At 41.0% G+C, this 25,530-nt stretch overlaps 1 protein-coding gene across 3 annotated transcripts in view; it reads right to left on the bottom strand.

The window, feature by feature from the left end:
• Window positions 1-25,530, bottom strand: part of fam133b (family with sequence similarity 133 member B) — a 46,805-nt gene that overhangs the window by 6,915 nt on the left and 14,360 nt on the right. Inside the window, exons 2-9 of one of the 3 annotated variants that reach the window (XM_068008724.1) lie at window positions 23,640-23,737; window positions 20,352-20,430; window positions 13,248-13,342; window positions 8,134-8,163; window positions 7,918-7,942; window positions 5,770-5,868; window positions 5,627-5,680; window positions 4,396-4,470 (exon numbers count right to left, since the gene is read on the bottom strand). In XM_068008724.1, coding sequence (XP_067864825.1) covers window positions 4,396-4,470; window positions 5,627-5,680; window positions 5,770-5,868; window positions 7,918-7,942; window positions 8,134-8,163; window positions 13,248-13,342; window positions 20,352-20,430; window positions 23,640-23,737 — 555 coding nt within the window. Of the gene's footprint in view, window positions 1-4,395; window positions 4,471-5,626; window positions 5,681-5,769; window positions 5,869-7,917; window positions 7,987-8,133; window positions 8,164-13,247; window positions 13,343-20,351; window positions 20,431-23,639; window positions 23,738-25,530 lie in introns of all 3 variants that reach the window. The other 2 variants (XM_068008733.1, XM_068008718.1) reach the window with 2 other exon arrangements.

Genomic DNA, 25,530 nt, shown 5'->3' with positions numbered 1-25,530 from the left:
AAATTCAATTAATTAATAAAATTCCACCAGCTGTCATGATGGGTTTTGAACCAGTGTCCCCAGGGCATGAGTCTGGGCCTCTAGATTAATAATCTAGTAACACATCACTATACCACCATCTCCCCTAAAGTTGGAGGAACAAAAGGGAGAAACACACAGTTTAGGAGATGGAACAGAAACATTTAACGTCAGTCTCTTCATTTCTGATTTGCCACTGCTTTACTTCGAGCTAATCAAAGTGCAGTGTGAAAGTAGGTACAACAAACACTAAATTCAAGAACTTCAATAAATGACTAGCTGTCCACTGAAGGCCAGAGGATTGATGTTTTTGTTTTTTTTGTTACATTTTGGTTGGGAAGCAACTGATGCGGCATACTTAGTGAATGGAGTCACTGAGGTTGATGCCGTTTCTTCTTTAAAAAGGGAGGTCTGGGGGGAAAACCATGCTTGATATGGCCATCTTTCCATCGTCTAATCTGGTACAAGATGGTGCTAAATTGTACTCTGCATTCTTTTGTTTTTAAGCTCATGATAGATTTGCCTTTGTTGATCTGTATTTGATGCATTGCTACATGTAAATTAGTTATTGCTGTTTTCTCTTGATTGTCTCTCTTTGGTTTGATAATAATCAGACCCACCGGCCGTCCATGTCTCCGCTTTAAAGACGTCTGCAAACGCGACATGAAATCCTGTGACATTGATCACAAGTCTTGGGAGTCAGTTGCCAGCGTTCGCCAGAGCTGGCGGGCAGCCATAAAGACGGGGCTAAAATGTGGCGAGTCGAAGAGACTTAGTAGTTGGCAGGAAAAAAGACAGGCGCAAGGGGAGAGCCAACTGTGCAACAGCCCCGACAAACAAATTTCTCTGCAGCACCTGTGGAAGAGCCTGTCACTCTAGAATTGGCCTTTATAGCCACTCCAGGCGCTGCTTCACAAACCACTGACCACCTCCAGACGCGTATCCATTGTCTCTCGAGATAAGGAGGCCAAAGAATAATAATTTTGGCCACATTTCTGTTTTTATCCCCCATATTTGCAGTCAAGATGTATTTGACTTCATTTGCTAATTCCATGTCTACTCATCTGGTTCTTTGCCCAATCTCCATTTCCACTGTGTCAGTCTAGGTTTTTCTCCCTCCTTCTGGTACATCTGCATGCTTATTGCTTGAGTAAAGAAGAGCGAGAGCAGATATGGGGAGGCGTCAACTACAGGAGGTAATGTTTCAATTCCACATTGGACCAGAAGTTGCTCAATTTCAGCTATGTGCTTCTCTGTTGTTTTTGTGCTGGATAAGGAAGGCAAGGGAATGACCATGGGCAACAGGCGGTCTAGGAGATGATGGTGGACGTGACATCAGGGAAAAGGCCCACATTACTCTTGTGGGGCCTGGAGGAACATGCGGGTGCAGTTACATTAAGGAAAGCTTTTCTCTTCCCACTTGTTCTTGGATCTACCCTTAGCTGGATTGAGAAGATGGTGGGGAACTTTAGAAGGACTAAGAGTCAATCACATACTGTGGGTCTGGAGATGCACATAGGCCAACAAGTTTTCTTTCCTGAAGATTAGCGAACCAGTTTAGTTTTTTTTTTAAATGACATCCTGACATCATCAAATTTCTGTCCTAGCCCACAAAATAGCAAATGCATTAAATTCTACTTCATAACTTGCTGAGAGGAAGGGGGGAGGGAACACACAACTTGTGGGTTGATAGTCCAGTACCATAACTATTGTGCTATCATATCCTAGTAGAAACATGGACCCAAGAATTTCTAATTAAAGTGCAAAAAGAATTTCTATTCTGTACATCTATACCATAATTACTGCTTATAATAATGCACTTTTCAATAAAGATGTCCTCTCACACTTATGTAAAAATGGTTATTGTCCCTACTAAGGACATACACAGAGCACCCCTTGCAGATTATGACCCTATATAGATGCAAATTCTGCCACCGCTGAGATTGTTGACTCAATAAGTGTATTATACATCCAACATCTCCAAATGCTTTCCGAAAGCCATCTTTGAGGGTACCTTTGGAAGAACAAGGGGGGCGGGGGGGCGGGGGAAAGAGAGGATCCAGAACCTCATGTATTGAGCAACTTCCCTTCTTTGAAGCTTGGTAAGATAAGCTGCTAAAATATCTTTATCTTAAAAGTATTTATCGGAAAAATACTGTTTTCTCCCTCCCAGATCTAACTTTAAAAATGCAAGAAACTTACCATTCAAGGGCTGGCATCCTAAATGGGCAGCCACATGTGCAATATTTTGCTAAACCAGAGTGCTAAACCTAGACACACTCCTTATCTTAACAGCAGGTGTCAACTTTTCCAACTACTCCACTGAATGTAATGAGCTTGGAATGTCAAGGTAAAGACACAGTGGCGGCACAGTGGCGCAGTGATTAGCACCGCAGCCTCACAGCTCCAGCAACCCGGGTTCAATTCCGGGTACTGCCTGTGTGGAGTTTGCAAGTTCTCCCTGTGTCTGCGTGGGTTTTCTCCGGGTGCTCCGGTTTCCTCCCACAAGCCAAAAGACTTGCAGGTTGGTAGGTAAATTGGCCGTTATAAATTGCCCCTAGTATAGGTAGGTGGTAGGGAAATATAGGGACAGGTGGGGATGTGGTAGGAATGTGGGATTAGTGTAGGATTAGTATAAATGGGTGGTTGATGGTCGGCACAGACTTGGTGGGCCGAAGGGCCTGTTTCAGTGCTGTATCTCTAAACTAAAACTAAACTAAACATTTCTTATCTCTAGAAAAACTACAGGATAAGATCACCTGAAGGCTTTTACCCTGAAATTTTCCTTTAAATTTAATACCATAGTTTGCCACTGAAGAAACATAACTTCTCTACTGAAAAAATTTGCTCTATTACTGATTTCAACTTGCTGGCACTGTGGCTTTTCTTGGTTTCAGCACAGTACAATTTGGTTGACACTGGAATATACTGCCACATAGGGGCACAAACTAGGTACTGCAGAAAACTGATGAAATGTATAAAACCACATTGAAGAACTTCTGTTGGCTCAGTGTAAAATGGAATGAAAAGGTTGCACGTTTATAAACGAAGTGTACATTACACCACAAGGAAATTTAAAAAAAGAACTCAACCTAGGCAAAAGGAAAATTATTTAAATAACCATAACAAAAATATTTGCGATGAAAGATACTTATTTGGTAAAGTGTATGAATGAAAATGGAGAAAAGGCATGGAATTAAAAGTTGCCACAGATAACAAAAGTGGTGAAGAAGGCTTCATGAGTCAAGACAGAAACAGCAATAAGCTATTTGTGAACTCTGCTGAATGTTCCCTATGCTGGTTGAGGAACCTCACAGCTTCTTTGACATGACATTGCTACTGTGCAAGATATTGCAGTGTTTGATACGTTCTATTTTTACTGTCATAACCCTCATTCCCATTCCTATCCAACTGGTGACCTAGTTCTAAAAAAAAAATTATAAACAAACATATCCCCAACAGTTCTTCTGCACCACCCAGGTTCAAGATGATGAGGTGCTTTAAGACCCCTAGTCTTCATGGACATGCATTCTCTAACATCAAGAACTCACTACATGCGGAAAAAAAAATCAGAAGAATTTACATTCTATACATCAGACCAGTGAATACATTGCACCTGTAATGGAGGAGCACTCCCTCAATACTGCACTGGAATGTCAGTTGAGATTATGTGCTCAAGTCCTGGATGAGGCTTGAAAATACAATCTTTTCACTTTTCAGGAGGCAAGAGATGCTACCAATGAACCAAGTCTCTCACCCAGATGGAAAACTTCCATAACAGGCCTGAACTAAACTTTCAAAGTTATTTTGAAGCACTAGGAAATCAGTATGACAAAATAAAATCCCAAATCCCTGTTCAACAAAACAGCAGCCATTCAAATATTATACAGCACCCAGATTTTCTCTGCAAGTTGACTGATGCAACATTGCCAACAAGATTCTTTTTCAACTGGAACACAAGAGAATCCTCTCAAGTAGATAAAACAAATTACAAGAAAAACTTCATGACATCTGGGAACAAAACAACGGGGCGGCACAGTGGTTAGCACCGCAGCCTCACAGCTCCAGGGACCCGGGTTCAATTCTGGGTACTGCCTGTGCGGACTTTGCAAGTTCTCCCTGTGACCGCGTGGGTTTTCGCCGGGTGCTCCGGTTTCCTCCCACCACCAAATACTTGCAGGTGATAGGTAAATTGGCCATTGTAAGTTGTCCCTAGTGTAGGTAGGTGGTAGGGAATATGGGATTACTGTAGGGTTAGTATAAATGGGTGGTTCTTGGTCGGCACAGACTCGGTGGGCCGAAAGGCCTGTTTCAGTGCTGTATCTCTAAATAAAAAATAAATGGTTAACCAGGTAAATAAAATGCCAATTTACTGACCTTATTCTCTTCAGCTGAGTCTGACTCTTCCTCTGAAGATCTTCTCTGTACATGATCACGTTTCTTCTTTTTATCCTAATAGAACATGGAATTTACAAGTGGAGTAAATCCACGTTGTTTATTCAGCAACTTCAAAACCAACAACAAACAATACTTGAAGTCAATAATAAAAACAAAAAGTGCTGGAAATACTCAGCAGGTCTGGCAGAACTGGCAAAGGTTAGAAATGGAATAGGTTTTAAGCAAACGAAAAAGGGGGAGTTGGAAGAACAAAAGGGAAAGTCTGTGATAGGGCGGGAGAGATTAAACGACAAAGATGTCATGGAACAAAAAGGAAAAGGGAGTAGCAATAGTTATAGTAAAAGACAAAGCATTTATTCAGAGAGAAATGGCAGAATAATGAACAGCTCTGTTTGAAAGCAAAAAACATGAAAAACAAGTTTAAGACCAGCACTTGGTAAAAAAAAAATCAAAATGGGGTTCGTGGTCTGAAATTATTGAATTCAATGTCGAGTCCAGAAGGTTGTAAAGTGCCTAATTGGAAGAGGAGGTGCTGTTCCTCGAGCTTGCATAGAGCTTCACTAGAACACTGCAGCAGGTAAGGACAGAAATGTGGGCATGCGAGCAAGCTGGCGAATTAAAATGACAAGCAACTGGAAGCTTTCTATGCTTGCGGACTGAGCGGAGGTGTTCCGCAAAGTGGTCACCTGCTAAGTATTTCCCGCGCTGATTTTATTTCAGATTTCCAGCATTCTGCTTTTATTAGAATACTTGAAGGTGCTTGTGCCAAACTCATTCTAAGATAAGTCAGTTTTCAGGACTGCCATTTTTTTGCTGTTGATAACTTTTGGCTATCTAATGCTGGCTTCCAACATTATTGCCACTGGTTATATAAAAGGAAGTCATTTGGGTACTGGGAGGCAAGGTTGAGCAATTGAATGTTATTTTTAGCACCTACGTCTGGAATGAAGATATTGGCCTGACTAGTCCAATGTAAGCTGGAATTTTAAAACTAAAGAAAAAATGATAAGCTGGTGGTTGATTTGAAGGAATATTCCAGCTTAGGCCCTCAAAGTCTGAGATGTGACTACTCTGATAGAATTTCTTGTCTGAGTCAACAAAATTATTTTCTGCATAGATTAGACTTGTATTGTATATTCAAGAAATTTTTCAGATCAGTGTTGCAATTAAACTGAACAGGTTACTGTAGTATAAATGAAACTTTACTCACTTTTTCTTTTTCAGTTTCCTCCTTGATCTTTCTCTTTTTCTTCTTTGTGGTTTCCTTAAGACAAATATACGAATAATTTTAAATCAACTTAATAAACTCTCAGCCATATTAAAACAAAGTATATGGTAAATTATGGTAAATACCCGATTATCCATGTCACAATCTATTTGGGAATCATCGGAGGATTTTCTTACAGTACTATGCTTTCTCTTGCGTTTCTTCTTAACATGTTTCTTTTCATCCTGTAATAAGACATAATTTCTGTACTTTAATACCACACCGATTTACTTTAAAACATTTTACTTGTGCTGATGGTTGTGACAGTTGTGCTATCTACATTAGAGATTATGATCAGACCAAAAGTTTAGTTCGCACAGCTCAAAGCTTAGCTAAAATTATCTAAAAGCTTTTCATGTTGACATCCAAAGAAACTGAACAATTAGACTTGTATAATAAAAACTTACAGTAATATTTCAACTCAAACTTAACACTTCCTATATTATTTTACTCCAAAGACTGTTCGCAAATTAAGTCAGAAAAAATTCTAATTACAATCTATTTTATTTTTAAAAATAAAATCTGTGTAACTGACTCCAAATTCTTCCCTAGAACAATCCAGTTATGGCATCAGAAAGGAGCTTACTGATCTCTTAACTGGCAGACGCAAGTGAGCTTCTCGCAACAAAAATGCTAATTAAAAAAAAAAATTCACCATATAAAATATCAGGGAACAAGTTCAAGACTCAGTTAAATGTTTAGAAATTGCTGGAGCTTTGCTCTCATTGCTCATCACACCTTAACCTCTCAAGTCAAGCTTTCAGTTCTTTCCCAGATATCTATTTTGGGATTGGCTGTCACCACGTCAGTTTATATTTTTGTATAATTGACAAAAGTAATGTATTTCAGTAGAAAACAGATACATTTTTAAAGAAGGGAGTGAAAAGAAGTACCATGAAATCCACTTTCTTCCCCCAATAACCTACGGTAATCAAGAAGGAAGACACATTGTTTGTTCCTAGATCTCTGCCAATCTCATTCCAGTCACCAATTAATACATATAGTCATCTCCTGATTGTATCCTGCCTTGTACAAAAGCACTCTACTACTTCTACACTGGTTCAGAGCAAGTCACTACAAATGGAATTACAAGCGCAAGGCTGCAGTTCACCAATTAACGACACAGTGTGGCGAGCATTGTACAACTGTTACAAGTTTAGTATCAGTGCCATGTGCAATCAAGACCCAAACTGACACTGAAGTAAAACAGCAAGATCAACTCTTCCAGGGAGTTTCACTCTGCGTTGCTCGAGTCGCATATGCAAATCTGAATTTGGATTCAGGCTGCAGTTACAATGTAACAGTATCATTGGTGCAAACCAAAATGCTTCACCCTAGCTGTGAATGCATAATTGGGTAAATTTAGGGTTCAAGATATGACTTGATTAACCGGTTTCTGCTGTAAATAAAACTGCAATATTATTTCCTATGGCGAGTTAATTCCATAAAAATTAATTTTGCTGCAGAGAAAACATCCAAAATTTGAATGAGAAAGGCCAGTGGTACTGCAATGTAGTAGAATAAAATTGTAAATGTAATTATTCTTTGAAACACTACAGTGGGAATAAAGTTTCTTATTAAAATTCCTAACAAATTAATTTCATATTCAATCCTCCAAAGACTAAGATTTTATTAGAAAACCTTAATCCCTGAAGAGCTTTTAAATGAAGTACACAAATGTAACAGTAGTCCTTGAAGGTTTAAAAAAAGCAAAAGGAAGTCTAAGATGGGTATTTTAAAATACTCAATTTTATAGGAAAACAAGGGTATACTTAAGAAAATTGAGCTTGACTTTTATTTTTAAAAAACAGACATCAGCTGGCATCTGGCCTTCCATACGAGGCCTCTGCAGTGACATCAAATGCAGAGAGCATCGCCATGGTTTTGATAGTGAGTCCACAGTAAACAGTAGAAACCCCATTTTAACCCTCACTGCAGGATCCTTGAAAACAAAACCACTGCCAAAATAGTTCCACAGCTCTTAAGCAATGTCAGATTGGTCTGGTCATAAACCCCATTTCCTGTGCTATTGCTCTAGAAGATACAAGTGCAATTCCCATTACAGAATGCATCGAAACAGCTCTGATGCATGCCAATAAAATAAAAAAAACCATATCCAATTTTGATATAATCCCATTTTAAAAAATAAAATGTTGAACATGCTTTGAATAAAAAATAGTCGCATTAAACTTTCCTTCTTCCTTAGGGCTTCAAAACTGTTGCGACATACTCACCTTATTGTCAGCGTCCGAAGAGCTGCTGGAAGAATCAGAGCTTGATGATGAGGAGGAAGATGAAGACGGCTTGACCAAACACAATAAAAAGTACAGCTTGTGAGATTTATCACTCATTTCATATAAATTAAAACAGTTAAAAGTAAACAGGAATGAGCAAAAGCAAATGAACAGGAACTTGGGGGAAAAAAAAACTTTCTTTGAAAATTTGCTCACCCTACTTTTCTTCTTTTCCTTTCGTTTTTTCTATGTAGGAAGAATATCAAAGAATTACTGAATGCACAATGAAATATTTCTTCAAAGCAGGGCACACTTTATGCAGTTTACATTAGGGTTATTATTTACTTTTTCATTAAAATAACAACGGTCATTGAGAAAATACTGAATGTTTGAACTTAAAATGCTTCCCCCCCCCCCACCCACTGAAAACATTTGAACTTCCACAAATTATGTACAAGTTTAGCAAAATGGTTTACAATTTTAATTGCAGCTACAAGAATTGGCACCACAAGAGTACACAGCAAGTTCCTGATCTCAAGCACATCACTGTAGGGATGATGGGGCAGAATTTACTGCTCCTATATACTGATCAGCTAAATGCAGAATAGGGGCAAAAACACAGTGGAAAAGGTCATGCACCTGTAAAGAAGTTTTACTCATTTAAATAAATGGATGGAAAATTAGCTAGAAACTCAAGCAAAACCATAGATAACTCCTTAAACACCCAGCTAACCACACAAAAATAATCCAGTGACTTTTTGTTTTGTTTTCAACGACAGCCATGTGCTAGGCTGATGGTTTTTAAAAATACCATCTCGTAAGTTCCTTTCTTGACTCATACACTACAAGACTGATCCATTCCACACATAGATCCTGACAATCCACAATCTTTTCAGTGGATTTGACTGCATTTTGAGATGGTCAGGTACCAGCAATGATGTGTTGAAGTTTACTGCGGAAGCGAAGGTGTACATATGTTGCATCTGATACCAGAAATAGATGTCCGACTGGCAGGATGACATCATTTACGGTGTTTGTTTCAATATTAACTTGGACATTTGCCTTTCAAACAAGCAGGTGTTCTGACAGCACATACAAAACAGCTCCAATATAAAGGCATGGTAGTGTAGGTGAACTAGTAATCCAAAAGCCTGGACTAATAATCTGGAGATGTAACTTCACCCACTATAACAGTCTGTGAATTTGAAACTTTAAAAAAGAAAATATCTGGAATAAGTAGCTACAATGAGTAATGGGGACCACAAAGCCAACGGATTGTTGTAAAAACCCAACTGGTTCAATAATCTTCCTTAGAGAAAGAAACCTGCCATCCTTACCCATTCTGACTGATGTGTGACTCCACACCCACAGACTCTTAATTGCCCTCTGAAATGGCCTAGCAAGACACTCAGTTGTATCAAACCGCTAAAATAAAGTGCAAGAAGAATAAAACTGAACGACTACCCTGCACAGACCTAGGCAGTGGATTTGGATAAGGCAAAAGAACACACAGCTTAGTTGATATCACGAAGTCCTCACTAACATCTGGGGACTTGTGCCAAAGTTGGGATAGCTGATACAGACTAGTCGAGCATCAGCCTGACAGTCATACTCTCAGAACCCTACCCATCAACCAACGTCCCAGACTCCTTCCTGGGTATGTCCTGTCCCACTGGCAGGAAAGACTTACTAGAAATGGGCAGCACAGTGGTTTACAGTCAGGAGGGAGTGATCCTGGGAGTCCTCAACATTGATTCTAGACACCATGAAGTCTCATGGCACCAGGTCAAACAACAGCAAGGAAAATTCCTACCAATTACCACCTACTACCTTCCCTCAACTGATGAATCAGCATTCCATATTGAATGCCACTTGGAAGAAGCATTGAGGGTAGCAAGCGCATAGAATGTACACTGGGTAGGGCGTCAAAACTCAAATGGCCACGTAGTGAAAGATAAAATACTAGAGCCTTGTATCTATTCACTTAAAAACTTTCATTTAGAAATACACATTGCATATTGTGCACCTACACACAAACCCCTCTTTCAGCTTACTTCTCTTTTATACATACACACACACACATACACATAATAAAGAAAAGCACAGGCGAGTTTACAATTAATACCATCACCAGAATACAATTAACATCCAACTGATACACAACTAACATGGGGCTTCAATGTCAATCAGAAAGAGTGGCCTGATAGCACCACTGAGCTGGCCAAGTCCTGAAGAACATAGCTACCAGACTGGGCTTGGGCAGGTGGAGAGAGAACCAATACGAGGGGGATACACCTACCTGACCTCATCCTGTCCATGACAATATTGGTAGTAGTGACCACCCTACAGTCTTTGGAACTGAAGTCCCATCTTCACGCTGAGGACCTCCACCATCACATTGTGTGGCATTACTATTGTGCTAATTGGGATAGATTCAGAACAGATCTAGCAGCTCAAAACTGGGCATGCATGAGCTGCCGTGTGTACCATCAGCAGCAGAATTGTATTTCACCACAATCTGGAACCTCATGCCTTGCAAATCTCACTCTACAATTACCATAAAGCCAGGCAATCAACTCAGTGTAGAAGAGCTTGCCAGTTGCAACACCAGACATACTTGAAACTGATGTGAAGGTACAACACAGGGCTACATGGCTGTTATCCAGTGGAAGCAGAATGCTATAGACAGAGTGAAGCAATCCCAGAATTGATCAGATCAAAGCTCTACAGTCTTGCCACATCCAGTTGTGAATGGTGGACAATTAAACAATTAATGCATATCCCCGCTCTCACCAACAGTGAATCCAGCATGCAAGTGTAAAAAACAAGGCTGAAGCACTTGCAACCATCTTCAGCCCAAAGTCCTGGAGGGATAATCCAACTTAGCCTCCTCAACATCACAGATGCCAGTCTTCAGCCTTTTCGATTTCCTCCATTCTATGTCAAGAAATGACCAGGTGTACTGGATGCAGCAAAGGGTCATGGATCCAGATAACATCCCAGTTTTATGCTCCAGAACTAGCTGCGCCTCTTGCCAAGCTCTTGCAGTACAGCTAGAACACTGGTATCTACACAACAAAGTGGGAAGTTACTCAGGTATGTCCTGTCCACAAAAAGCAGGACAAATCCAATCCAGCCCAATCAGCCTACTCTCAATCATCAGCAAAGTGATGAAGGCGTTGTTGCCAGTTCAAGTGGTACTTACTCAGCTGTTCACCAGAAACATAATTGGACCAGTCACACAAGTACCGTGGCTACAAGTACAGGTCAGAGGCTGGCTATTCTGTGGTAAGTGACTCACCTTCTTACTCCCCAAAGCCTTTCCACCACCTACAAGGCACAAGTCAGGAATGTGATGGAATACTCTGCACTTGCCTACATGAATGCAGCTTCAACAACATTCAAGAAGTGAACGCTATCCAGGACATCCCATCCACCACATTAAACATTCATTCCCTCCACCACAGACGCATTGTGGCTGTAGCATGCATCAACTACAAGATACACTGCAGCACTCGGGAAGGCTTCCTTAACAGCACCTCCCAAACTTGCGATGTCGATCACCCAGAAGGACAAGGGCAGCAGATGCATGCGAACACCTCAACCTTCAGGTTTCCCTCCAAATTACAAACCATCCTAACTTAAACATTTAGCACCAGTCTTTTATCATCACTGGGTCAAAATGGCAGATGGAGTATAATGTGGGAAAATGTGAGGTTATCCACTTTGTTAGGAAGAATAGAAAAGTAAAATATTATTTAAATGGAGAGAGATTACAGAATGCTGTAGTACAGTGGGATCTGGATGTTCTTGTACATGAAACAGAAAATGTTAGTACGCAGGTACAGCAAGTAATCAGAAAGGCAAATGGAATGTTGGCCTTAATTGCAAGGGGGTGGACGATAAAAGAGGGTAGTCTTGCTATAACTGTACAGGGCGTTGGTGAGACCAGCCTTAGAGTACTGCGTACAGTTTTGTCCCCTTATTTAAAGGAAGGATATTCTTGCACTGGAGGCAGTTCAAAAAAGGATCACTATGTTAATTCCTGGGATGAAGGGGTTGTCTTCTGAGGAAAGGTTGAGCCGGTTAGGTCTATACTCATTCGAGGTCAGAAGAATGAGATGTGATCTTACTGAAGCAAAAGATTCTGAGGAGGCTTGACAGGGTAGATGTTGAGAGGATGTTTCCCCTCATGGGAGAATTTAAAATTGGGGGCATAGTTTCAGAATAAGGGGTCACCCATTTAAGATGGAGATGAGGAGAAATTTCTTCACTTGGTAAATCTTTGGAATTCTCTATCCCAGACAGCTGTGAAGGCTGAGTCATTGAATATATTCAAGGAAGAGATAGACAAATTTTTGAACTATAGGAAAGTGAAGGGTTATCGGCAACAGACAGGAACATAGACTTGAAGTCAAGGTCAGATCAGCCATGATCATGCTGAATGGTGGAGCAGGCTCAAGGTGCTGTATGGCCTTTTCCTGCTCCTATATCTTATGTTTCTTAAAAGTCTGGAACTCACTATCTAAAAGCACTTCACCACACAGACTTCAGCAGTTCGAGTAGTCACCACCACCTTCTCAAAGGCAGCTAGAGATGAGCAGTATATTCTGGCCTTGTCAGCATGAGTGAATAAATAAGAAAACGACAAGCCTGCAAAATAATGCCTGAACAGGTAGGGTAGTCCTAGCTGGACAAGTAGCAGGAAGTTTGCCAGTCTTTAGCTAAAGTCCAACAGTAACCCTGCACACACACTTCAAAGTTCTCAAGCTTTAGCTGTGTTAACCTGAGTCCAGGGAGCTCAGGAACAGGCTAAGTGGACTATGCCCTTCGGGCAAAGGTGTGAATCAGAAATTGTACTGAGCAGATTTCTCAATAACTTGGTTGAGAGATTTAAACGCAGACTGAAAAAACAATAACAAAAACAAAGCAGGGGAGAGGAAGCAAGCAACCAAAATAAAAATACTGCGGATATGGGAAATCTTTAATGCAAACTAGTCTTCAGCAGCTTTCGGAAATTGAACCGTTAAATACTCTGCACACAGCATCAGATAACATTCTCACGTTAGGTACAGAAGTGATAAATGTCAATGGAAAACTTACATTGCTCTTATTTCTACATATCTCAGACTCAGTGTAGTTATTAATTGTAGAGAGTTTTCCATAAGGCCATATGCCAACTAGGAATTTAACTGAGATTGCTCAAATTAATTTTAATTAGGACCTTGCAGAAGATTGAATTTCAATCCCTCAGGTTTGAATGCAAGCGCAAACCAAAACCACTATGCCCATCCAACCCTGAGGTTTGTACAGCTTTATGCAAGTTTTACCTCTCTCTTTTTGGATGAACTTTCACTTCCAGCAAGTATCTTCTCCCTATTCTTATCAAGTTCTCTTCTCCATTTCTGAAAGTAGTAAAACAAACCTTTTTCAAAAAATAGGACAATTTTCACATTACTATTAAATAAATGAGGCACAGACTATTGTTCAGGACTTCTATATTGTTAACAATTTTAGTAAAGCTACAACGTATATTTACATAGTGCCTTTAATGTAATAAAATGTCCCAAGGCACTTCACATGAGCATTATAAAACAAAATATACAACACCAAGCCTCATAAGCAGCTATTAGTCAATGATCAAAAGCTTGGCCAAAGTAGTAGGTTTTAAGGAGCGTTTAAAGGAGGAAAGTGGGGTAGAAGTGCGGAGAGGTGTAGGGAGGGTATTCCAGAGCTTAGGGCCTAGGCAACTGAAGGCACAGCCACTAATGGTGGAGCGATTAAAATCGAGGATGCACAAGAGGCCAGAATTAGATGAGCCTAGATATCCTGGAGGGTTGTGAGGCCTTGGAGGAATTTGAAAACAAAAGATGAGAATTTTAAAATCTAAATTTTGCTTGATCGGAAACCAATGCAGCCCAGTGACCACAGGGGGGGATAAGTGAATGGGACTTGGTGAAAGTTAAGACATGGGCAGTTTTGGATGATCTCAAGTTTATGGAGGGTAGAATGTGGGACACAAGCCATGAATGTGTGCGAATAGTCAAGTCTAGAGGTAAGGAAGGCATGAATGAGGGTTTCAATAGATGAGCTGCGACAGGGACAAGTTGGGCAAAGTTACGGAGGTGGAAACAGGTGATCTTAGTGATGGCGTGAATGAGGTCGGACACTTAGCTTGGGGTCAAATGTGACACCAAGGTTGCGAACAGATTGGCTTAATCTTGGACTGTTGCCAGGAAGCGAAGGGAACGGAGTTTGGAGCAGGGACTGAAAATGATGCCTTCAGTCTTCCCAATATTTAATAGGAGGAAATTTCTACTCATCCAGTACTGGATGCTGGATAAACAGTCTGATAATTTAGCAACAGTGGAGGAGTTGAGAGGTGGTGGTGAGGTAGAGTTGAGTGTCGTCAGTGAACATGTGAAAACTAACCGCCTGCTTTCAGACGATAGCAGAACACAAGAATTAGGAGATGGACTAAGCCATTCGGCCCCTTGAGCCGCTCTGCCATTCAATAAGATTATGGCTGATCTGATTATGGCCTCAACTCCACTTTCCTGTCTGTCCCCCATAACCCTTGACTCCTTTGATCATCAAAAATCATTCCAACTCAGCATTGAATACATTCAACGACCCAGCCTCCATTGCTGTCTGGGGAAGAGAATGTCACTGAGGGGCAGCATGTAGGTGAGCGACAGCATGGGGCCTTGGGGGTGGGGGCGGGGAAACGCCAGAGGTAACTGTGCAGGAGCAGGAAGAGAAGCTAATGCAAGTGATTCTCTAGCTACGATTAGATAGATAAAAAATGGAACCAGGCGAGAGCAGTTCCACCCAGCTGGACAACAGTGGAGAGGCATTGGAGGAGGATGTTGTGGTCAGCTGTGTCAAAGGCTACAGACAGGTAGAGAAGCACTAGGAGGAGAGAACATTTACCTTTCTCACCATCACTTAGGATGCTATTTCTGACTTTGATAAGAGCTGTTTTGGTACTGTGGCAGGATGAAAAACCTAATTGAAGGGATTCAAACATGGAGCTCTGGGAAAGATGATGGTCACACAGATTTAGGATGTGATAACCCATTCAAAGACTTGAGAGAAAAGGGAGGATGAAGATGGGACAGTAGTTTGCAAGAATGGTGGGGTCAAGGGTTTTTTTTTTGAGGAGAGAAGTTTTGATGGCAGATTTAAAAGGAGAGAGGCAGAACAATATAGGTTAACATGGGGACCATGAGGGGATGTTGGATGGTCAGCAGTTTAGTGGCAATAGGATCATGGGACAGGAGGTGGGTCTCATGGACAAGAGGAGCTCAGAAAGGGCATGAAGGGGGACAAGTGAAAGATGGGGCTGAATTTTAAAGACCCCTCGATGTCGGGGGTTGTGGCGGGGGTAAGAGAAATTGGAAAATGCCTCTGGGAGAGGGCTGCCATGCACCCAGATGCCAGGAAGGCCTGGCCAGATATTGCCGGCGGTGGCGAGGCCACGTGGTGGCCGCCCACCATTTGGCGACGGGACCGTCATTTAAATATTTAAATAAATTAAAATCAATGAATTAATGAGACCTACGTTCCCGCCGTCTGTCCCGGTGCGATCTTCGTGCCGCTGGCCAGCACTCCCACGCCTTCGGATCCCCATCCGGGGAATCGAAGCGGTACACTGGTGGTGGTGGGGGTGGGGGTTGCAGGGTCAAAGTAATATCATCGGTGTAGGGGATGGTGGGAAGGGTTATAGTTTAAAGTTTATGTACTTTGTGGTGGGGGCGGAAAAAAAGTCAGGTGGACAAGGTAAGTGTTTTGGGGGTGGGGAGAAAGAGGGCAAGTAATTAATTTGTTATTCAGGGAGGGAGATGAGAGTGGGGCAGAATAATGTATTTAATTAATTTTATTAAATGCCCCATTTAAATGGAGCAATAAGGCTTGAAGCTCTTTAAAAATGGCGTGAGTGCCTGCGCACAGGCAGCTGATGCCATTGCTGGGGATGGACAGCCCACCCCCTCCACATCATCCGGGGAGGGGGCAGGGGGTCCGCCCTGGCTATTTAAATGAGCCACTGCACTTAATACCACGACAGTCCACCATTGTTTTCACCTGCTGCCGATTTCGGTGGCAAGAGTATAAATTTCAGCCCATGGTGTTCAGGCTTATGGCAGGGGAGTGTTAGAGAAAGTTTGGCCAGGAAGGCAAGCGGAAGGGAGGGACACGGGAGAGGCAGCTACTCGGATGGTCTCGATCTTAGTGACAAAAAAGTCCATGAGCTCCTCACACTTACAGTTGAAGATGAGAGGGGAGAGGGGCTTAAGAAGATGGTTGGCAGTAGAATAAAGAAGCCAGGGGATTGTCTATGCATTCCAGGATCATCCTGGAATAGCGAGCAGCTTTACGAGATGACAGGAGGACCTGATAGTGTTTTAAGTGGTCCAGCCAAATCTGGAAGATGGCTAAATCTGTTGTCTGCCATTTCCTTTCAAGTCCCTTTGACTTAAAGGAGCAGAGATGAGAACTGTACTGGGATAAGGATGAGGGCAAGAGAGAGTAATGGTTTTATTGGGAACTAGTGCTTCAAAAAGGTGCAAGTAAGGGTGCGATTGAACAAGTCAGTAGCTGCAGAAATGTTGTGGCAAAAGGAATGCCAGAGACTAGACAGTTGGGATTTTGAAAGTGGAATTCTAAGTGACTTGGGGAATAGTTTTCTCGAGGGATGGGTAGAGGGGGTGGTAGGGGTGGGGCGTGGGAACGGAAAGTGGGTAGTGAGTGATACAAGAAAGTTATCAGAGATGGTCTTATCTGTAACTGATATGTGACTAGCAAGACCACACAAGATGACAAGGTCAAGGGGGTGGCTGTGAATATGGGTTGGGAAGTTTACATGGAGGGAGAGATCTAGGGAGGATAAGAGGGCAGTGAATTCAAGAGGAGAGAGAAAACGATGAGTTGAGGTGGAGGTTGAAATCAGAGAATCAGAAGTCGTTCTGATTCTCAGCAGAGGCTGAGGGAGCAAAGTAGTGAAGATATCTTGGCGAGACAATATTTGCCATATTTGCGAGGGGTTAGAGAACAAGGATTTTGAAAGAGGCGAGAGGGGTGGAAAAAGAGGAGAAAGTGTCAGATGAGTAAGGGGTCAGGTCAAGCCGTGATCTGGTGATAAGCGCTACGCCGCCACCGTGATGATCTTGGCAGGGCAAGTGGTGGAAGATGTAGCCCAGTGGGGAGGCTCCATTAAGTGGCAAGGTGTCATCACCTCTCAGCCAGGCTTCTATTAAGGCCATGATGTCGATGCAATCATCTACAGTAAATTCAAGGATGGCAAGGGCCTTGTTCACAAATGAATGGACATTCTGAAGGGAGGTGCATAGATGTGTGGTGACAGCTGATCCGTTGGCAGAGTCCACAAGGTCAGCAGTGGGAGGGGTGAGTTGACAGGAAGATGATTAGCAAGAAGGTCACTGAAAGTGAGATGGGGCAATTGAGGTTGCTGCTCAATGTGCCAGCGCCAAGTGCCTCCATGAGAATGCTAGTGAGAGGTGCAGAGGCTTGTTTAATAGGAAATCAAGCTTGGGATGAGAGCAGGAAGTTCAGGGAGTACTGAAGGGTTTGGGTAAGGAAATGGGAGGGTGGAGTAACAGAGGAGAAGTGAAAGGAGGCATGATGATAGAAGAGGGATCTAGGAGGGGTAAGGAGAAAGAAGTTAAGAACAGAAAAAGTGAAAATAGAGCGATGGGCTCGGCTGATGATCCCTGACAATAACTTTTTACTTCACTTGTCTATTAAGCTGGTATTGCTGCTTCTGTGAAAGAATGTTATTGAAATTGTACAGAAAAACTTGTGGCAAGCATCATTCAGACTTAATTTAAAAAAAAGATTTTCCATCGGTGTCAGTGATTTATTGAGATCTTTGCTCCATATACTTGCAATATTATTGAAGCAGTATGCATGGTAAGGAGTGTCATGCAAAGTAAATATTCTCATATTTACTAGAACAAAATGCTAAGGTAGCAACAGTAAACAACATTGTCCTCAAAATAACAGCCTGGATTTTGCAGTAAAAACTAGGTGAAATTATGAGCACTCAGTAAATTGGACAACAACTTCTGGGGACTGTACAAGCTAACTTAAACGCGAAAAGTAGGAAGCTGGTGTTCAAATTGTCCTGCTCCTCCAGAAGCTTCATTCTAACAGTAGCTTTCTGAGAAACTCGACATTGAACACAAAAAGGTGTGAGGTTGTGATACATACCTACTAAACTTGCCAGAAAAAAGAGAGAGTTCGGCTTATTCATTCCAGTATAAGTAATTTTCTTTTTAAACTGCTTGAAAAAAGTCTTAATTACAACCTTTCTGGCATTGTAAAATTAACTTTTCCCAAGTGTGGAGTCCCGTTCCTTCAGATTTTAATTGTTGAGATATAATTTTTTTTTTTTAAATTAAAATACATTTAAAACATTTTTTTTGTTTTATTGCCCTCTGTTAATCCTATTGTTTGTTTTTTGTGCGTGAGTGGACGTAGATTTAACTTGTCCTAGTTCAGACTGTGTGCCTCAGTAAGGTTCTTCAAATTGGATTGGTTTAGGAGACACAGAGCTACTTGTCCTGTTCATACATGCTCCTGATCTCTTGTACAGGGAAGAGTGGCTAAACGGATTTCTAATCACTGCAAGTTCCAGTGAAAAAGCCCAGAAAAAGTTTGTGGTAAGTCTAAGTCTAATGAACAGTTGGCGATACTCATTCACTGCCAACAGCAAAATGCAGGCCAACTTGCTGAAGCTACTTAGAACAGTGTATTATATCACCAAGGATCATTACTCCTATACACAATAGACATTATATTCATTTCATAAATCAACAAACCTGAAAAACATTCATACAGCTCTCTCATTAATCATCCAGTTGCAGGTCAGAGGCTAGGAATTCTGTGGTGAATAATCCACCTCCTGACTCCCCAAAACCTTTCCATCTACAAGGCACATGTCTGGAGTGTGATGGAATACTCTCCACTTGCCTGGATGGTTGCAGCGCCACCACCACTCAGGAGGCTCAGCACTATCCAGGACTAAGCAGCCTGCTTGATCGGCACCCTATCCAACAGCGCAAACAAACATTCACTCCCTCCACCACCGATGTAGACGGTACATACTGCTGACACCGTGCAAGATGCACTGCAGCAACTCACCACGCCTCCTTCGACAGCACCTTCCAAAATTGCGACCTCTTCCATCTAACAGGACAAGGGTAGCAGATGCATGGGAATACCACAACCTGCAAGTTGCCCTCCCAGCCAGGACATCTTCCTGACTTGGAAGTATATTGCTGTTCCTTGACTGTCATTGGATCAAAATCCTGGAACTGCCTCCCTAAAGCAGTGTAAATGTACCCGCAATAGATGGACTACAGTGGTTCAAGAAGGCAGCTCACCACTACCTTTTCAAAGGTAATTAGGGATGGGCAACAAAAGCTGGCCTTATCAGCGACATCCACATCCCATGAAACAATTAAAAAAAACTTTTACACACTTCAAAAGCTTTCAGGCTGATACTTACCCAAAAGTAACAATAGGCAATTTACAATGTTCAAACCAGAAGGCAAATGGCTTTATTGCAAACCATAGGACACTTCGATAATACCCAAAAGTAACACTGGGGGTTGGGGAAGACAGCAAAGTAGTGCCAAGGAGGTACTGGGTCTAATCAGAGATCACCCATACTGGGAGGCACTAATAGCTGCATAATTTTGATGAAAAATAAAGATTTTTTAAAAAAGTTCAAAATTAAAATTGCAGCCATTCCAGAGTGACTATACCTTGAGGCCCCAGCGGTGGGTTGAAAGGAGAGCAGAGGCAGCAGGCAGGAACTTGATTTTTAAAATAAAAAGCATGAGGCTAAAAGGAGTTTGGGGGAAAAAAAGAGGGTAAATAAAATTAAGCTGAAAAACTGAAAAAAAGACTTACTTGAACAGAAAACCGGACAGCGGAGAAAATTTCTTAAATTAGACCATGAAAAAGTGTTCAAAACACCACCCAGTAGCCAGAGATTGCAATCGCATACTAAACACAAGATTTTTTAAAAAACATTTGTCAGTATAAAATGCCAACTATTCTGTGCCACATAGATATTACAGGTAGTACTGACACTTAACACTGTAAATACTGTTTGCAGGATTACTTCCAAGTGCAAAAGAAACTGTGTGCATATATAATGAGCTTTCAATGAAATGTGCACCCAGGGAACCAAATTTAACATCTAATAGATTATATATGAAGACCAATAAATTCTCTGCAACATTAACCTGTCAGAGAAATAGCAAACAGTAGAGAAAAATAAGGCAAATAATCTGAAATTAGAAAATGTTTACAGTTTGAGCAAAAAAGTGCTTAATAATGAGTAAACTACCTGAAGTTACTATCTTTCATAGAAAGTCGAGTCATCCTATAAAATGTTAACAAACCTCATTCATTTTCTCTTCAAAATTTGCAAGAGCTTTTGAACCCTTCTTCTTTTTCTCAAGCTGCTCTTTTAATTCTTCCCTGGAAGAATATAAAACAGGTTATTAATCTATTTCTCTGGTCATATATAGACCAAGGTTTGATATGTGTTCCCAGAAGTAATCCCAAAGGATGCTTAGAGTAAATATTAAAAGGAGAAGTCAAGGACTCCCTTTGTATTCTCCATTGAGGCCAGGCCACATTATGCAGCAGTTATATACAACCATTGGAGGAGCAGATACACAAACATTTTAACTGGAGCACATACATCCAAATTACTGCAACCCCAGGGAAAATGTTGGATCAATTTATACTTTGGCTTTAATATAAAAAAAAGTCAGATGTGCAATCGGCTTAATCCAATCCCTCAACAGCCAACAAAAATGCACATCCGAAACTGATAGATTAGTGTCAACACAAGCTTCCCCCCCCCACTCATACATGGAAGGATTACTGAAGTCCAAATTTTTTTTTGCAGTGGATTACATATTGTTTTAATAATTTTTTTCTAATTTTGCACCAATATTTTTTTTTGGATTTAGTTTAGATTCTTTTCATCTCCTAGTTACTAGCAAGTGACTGCTAATAAGACCAATTCTACACACTGCCTAGATTTTTCAGTTAGCGAATTAGGGTTCTGCTCTTCATATTTAACAGCATTTTTAACGAAGTTAAAAAATAGTTCAAGATTACTATTTTCTTTCGTGACCTAATGAAAAGCAACCTTGGGATACGTACACTTTGCAACATACCATTCAAAACAATGCTAAATATAAGGGCGGGGGATGGCAAAATGATTTTTCAAATAAAAGCACAATTGCTAGAATCCCAAACATAGTAAATAATATCTTTTGTAATTGCAGTATAAAGCAATAAATCAGACTCTTTCAGCGTTAGCAAATAAGTGTTTATTGCAAGTTGAATTGGCGCTCTAAGCATTACTTTATTGTATTATAAAACAAGTTTCTGCTGATGGTCAGCAAGCTTACGAATATGTTGAACCACAGAGGCTAGGAAGGTTCCTGGTGCAAATCACAGCTGGTGCTACATTAGCTGATAACAGACTATAAATTGGCTTGTATGCCCAAAGAGAGGGAGAGTGAAAGATATAGCGGGAATCCTGATTGCTATCCAGTCATCACTGCAGGAGGAGCACACAATGTCAGCCAATGACAGGATTGGGATGTATCAGTTGCAAACTGTCAATATGTACAGGTGAGACTCCAACATAAGTAATGACAATTTGAGTGAGGTGCTTGAAGGGAAAATTCATAAGGAAATATTCTACATAAAGAAAATTAGAAATTAATATCACTTTAATCTAGCATGCATGTGGAGACACAGAAATCCGGAGATCAATTTTAGGTGGCCTGAAATATTCATAACAATGAAACAAAAATTGTTGAAATACTGACCTTTTTTAAAAAAAAGGACCAGAATACAGGGACCAAATAACCTGTATCTGTTCAGTATAGCAAAAAGATGCACAGATCTCCATTAGATAAAGAAAATGGAAAGGCTCGACCATTATCTTTTCTTCAAAATACAGCAACTTTTTGCAGATGCTGCCAATGATGATGATACGCACACCAATTAGTTCAACTCTTTAAAAAAAAAATGTCAACTTTCTTGCCAGCACGGAGACCCTGAAGGCATTCAATCTCTGCTAGGGTAGTAAGTGATGCTAGTTATAGTGAAAAGATATCTAGACTCCAAGGGTTAAATTATGAGGAGAGATTACACAACCTATGGTTGTAATCTCTGGAATTGAGAAGGTTAAGGGGTGATTTGATCAAAGTTTTCAAGATATTAAAGGGAAATATATAGGGTACTTATTGCCATTTTATAGGAGAGTCTAGGATTAGGATTAAAAATTAGAGCCAGACCTTTCAGGGGTGCAATTAGGAAACACCCCTACAGACAGAGGGTGGCAGAAGTTTGAAACTCTCTTCTGCAAATGGCAATTGATGATAGATCAATTGTTAATTTTAAGTCGGAGATGGATAGTCTTTAGTGAACCAAAAGGTATTACAGGATATGGGGCAAAGGTGAGTATATGGAGTTAGGTCACAGATCAGTCATTGAATGGCAGAACAGGCTTGAAGGGCTAAATGGCCTACTCCTGTTCCTACAGTGAAAATTCCTTCATCCCAGACCAGTTTTGTGGCAAACAATGGGGACAAATGAGCTGTCCAACCACCAAGAGCAGTTTAACCTTGGAAACAATGATCTATAAAAAAAATTGATGAGATTACAGTTTTAAAAATCCCCCATTTTTCAGTAGTTTCTATTTCCTATAGAAAGGGGTGTGCTTTGAATAAAGTCAACTCACTTTGGATTTATAGTCACCTTTAATCCTAGATCAAGAACATCCCAGGACTTTATGCAAAGAGGAAGAAAGGTCTTAGAATATAATTAGAGTCAGGGATGACTAATAGACATGCATGCATGGAACACGTACCAATCTCACACCCCCCTAACCACAGCACAGTTCATAGCATACTGCCCTTATATGTCCTTTCTATGGATTCTTTTCAAGCAGCTGGCATGTCTCCCCGTCAACTCTCTACTAGTATTAAAGACATATCACAAGCTTTATCACCCTGGCCCAAATTCTTCCCTCAATATGCACTGCAGCAGACACACTAAAGTAAATGACAATGTCTCAGAAATATAGGATGCTTCCTGAAAAATGTGAGAGTGACAAACTGAAACAGTAAATGGGTGATGCAAATCAGGCAAGTTATTTACACATTTAACAGAAGTTGTAATGGAACAGATGTATAACTCTAGCAGCAGCTCCCAAGCTGTTCACATGTGGTATAACGTAGAATTCAAAAATGAGATTACTTATCAATACTGGATGAAAATCAATAAGTGCAGCGCTAATGATTAAATATCATTTTGGAAAGTCAGAATGACTAAGCAAATTAGTTTTTCTTACAGTAACTGATTTGCCAGAGACAATTTAGTTCTACAGCATACAAGTGGATAAATTTACACTTCAAAAAAATAAACACCTTCAGTAACCAAAAAACTGCATTCTAAACAAAGAGTTTAACAAGTTTCTGGAAAAATAGTTACAACATATAGTACTATACATTGCATGCATATATTATTTGCATTTATATTTTTGACATTGAAATATCAAAGTAATCCACAAATTTATCACTCAATACAAATAAAAGAATTGAAGCAAAAGACAATTCAAATAATATTGCATAAGTGCAATAATTTTCTGTGTTTCTTACCAAGTAGGTCTTGGTCTACTCAAGTAATCTTGTATAGATGGTCCTGAAGAAGGAGCAGGGCCTCGAGCTCTTGCAAGAGCTACTGGATTAACGAAGGCCTAAAAACGGGAGGAATATTTAGATAACTGAAGCAAGGATTTATAAAAAATAGTAATCTTTGCAAACATTAAATAGTAAAAGAAGGTGCTACCTAGATATTTGTTTATCCAAAGTAAGAAGACATTCACTGTCCATTTACCTAATCTATGCTGTCGATTTAGTTATATTTTCATAGCCCACTTACCTCACAGGGTTGCCTCCAGCAGTAAAGGCATTATTGAAGGAACCAGTAAAGTTACGAGAAAGAATGTGAATTCTGCTCGGAACATTAAGACTTTGGGAATTAGTTTATCCATCCTCTATGATGGCTAACAGTAACCAAGGGGATAGAGGGTCATGGGGAACATCTGCAGCCAGAATGGCAAGATTCACATGTGCCCAGCTGCTTTACATTTGTTTTTGCAACTCCAGAAAATAAATAGACGCCTACAATCTCACACTTGCACAGATAACTTTTGTTGCTAAATCTACCCTGCAATATTAATAGGACTGTGAGCTGCAAGGCAATCCCTTCCTCAACATGCAGGCTGGGATTTTGAGTCCTGTGGCATTCCCGATACCGGCACCAGAGGTTGGCGGAATTTCTGCTTCCATCATTTTTCCCATTTTGCATGCAATTTTACATGCGGATCAATGGTGCAGAAATGGGTACAGGAGACACGTATGATCAGGCGGTGGGGACAGACATTCATTGGTGGAACCCGCCGTCACTCGGTCAAGTACCATGAACAGCACGGTTATAAATCATTCTGCGTTCTAAGCCTCAAGGAGCAGCAGCCTTTGTGGTGTAAGTGTCTTAAGACATACCGTAATTAAATAGCTTACTTAAAATTTCTTTTAAAACAAGCACCAACTCCATCATTTTTTTTTGACTACAATAGCTAAAAAAAATGTCAGCCACAGATGAGTGATGGCCTGGAGGAGAACCTGCAGGGGGCTATCAGGGAAAGGCAGGATGTCTTCTTCCTTGCAGATGGAGTCAGAAGATCCTCCCACCTGACCAAAGTGGCAATGGATGGAGGTAGTGGAGGAGGTCTCGAACCATGGGGTTACGCGATGAACCTGGGTTCAGTGTCGGAAGTGCATCAATGACTCGCTCGAATCAGTGAGGTTAAGTTGTCTTGGTGAAGCGGTTCCATTGTTTTTCTCCCTGGCTCCATGTGTTTAAGGCAGAGGGCAGACAAGCCATGCAGTGGAATGCGTGAGCAACCTTGGTGCCATACACTTACTGATTGGCATTTTGTGTGTGCTTGGATGTGTCATGCGAAAGCCAGTCCGGAATGAGGGATGTCGATTCATGTACACAATGGGTGCGATGCATCGTTTGACATGTCATTAAGTCTGCACTGGTCTCCTGCAGGAGTAATACACCCACAACCAGCGGGAGTGGGAAAAGTGGAGGTGTCCCAGACATCAGAGTCTTGACACCGGCTGAGGAAGAGGCTGCAGAAATAGCGAAAGAGGATGGAGGCACAGCAGTTGCAGATGACAAGGCAGAATCCTCAGGCATAAGGATGAAGTGTCACCTTCAGTTTTGCAGCCATACGTGCACACCAAAGGAAAGCATGTGAACTCTTGTTCAGTTGATGCTTAATGTGCCTCTCTTTTTGTCTCCACTGCAGGTGCCCACATTCGAGCAATGGAATGCTGCGAAACCCAAGACTCCGCCTCTGGGGAGGAAGAAGCCAATGTCCCACAGGATGCACTGTCACCTGCCTATGAAAATACGAATTAGGAGCAAGAATAGGCCAATTGGCCCCTCGAACCTGCCCCACCATTCAATAGGATCATG

This window comes from Heterodontus francisci, chromosome 2, assembly GCF_036365525.1.
Source record: "Heterodontus francisci isolate sHetFra1 chromosome 2, sHetFra1.hap1, whole genome shotgun sequence".
Taxonomy (NCBI): domain Eukaryota; kingdom Metazoa; phylum Chordata; class Chondrichthyes; order Heterodontiformes; family Heterodontidae; genus Heterodontus; species Heterodontus francisci.
This window is presented reverse-complemented; position numbering and strand designations above follow the sequence as displayed.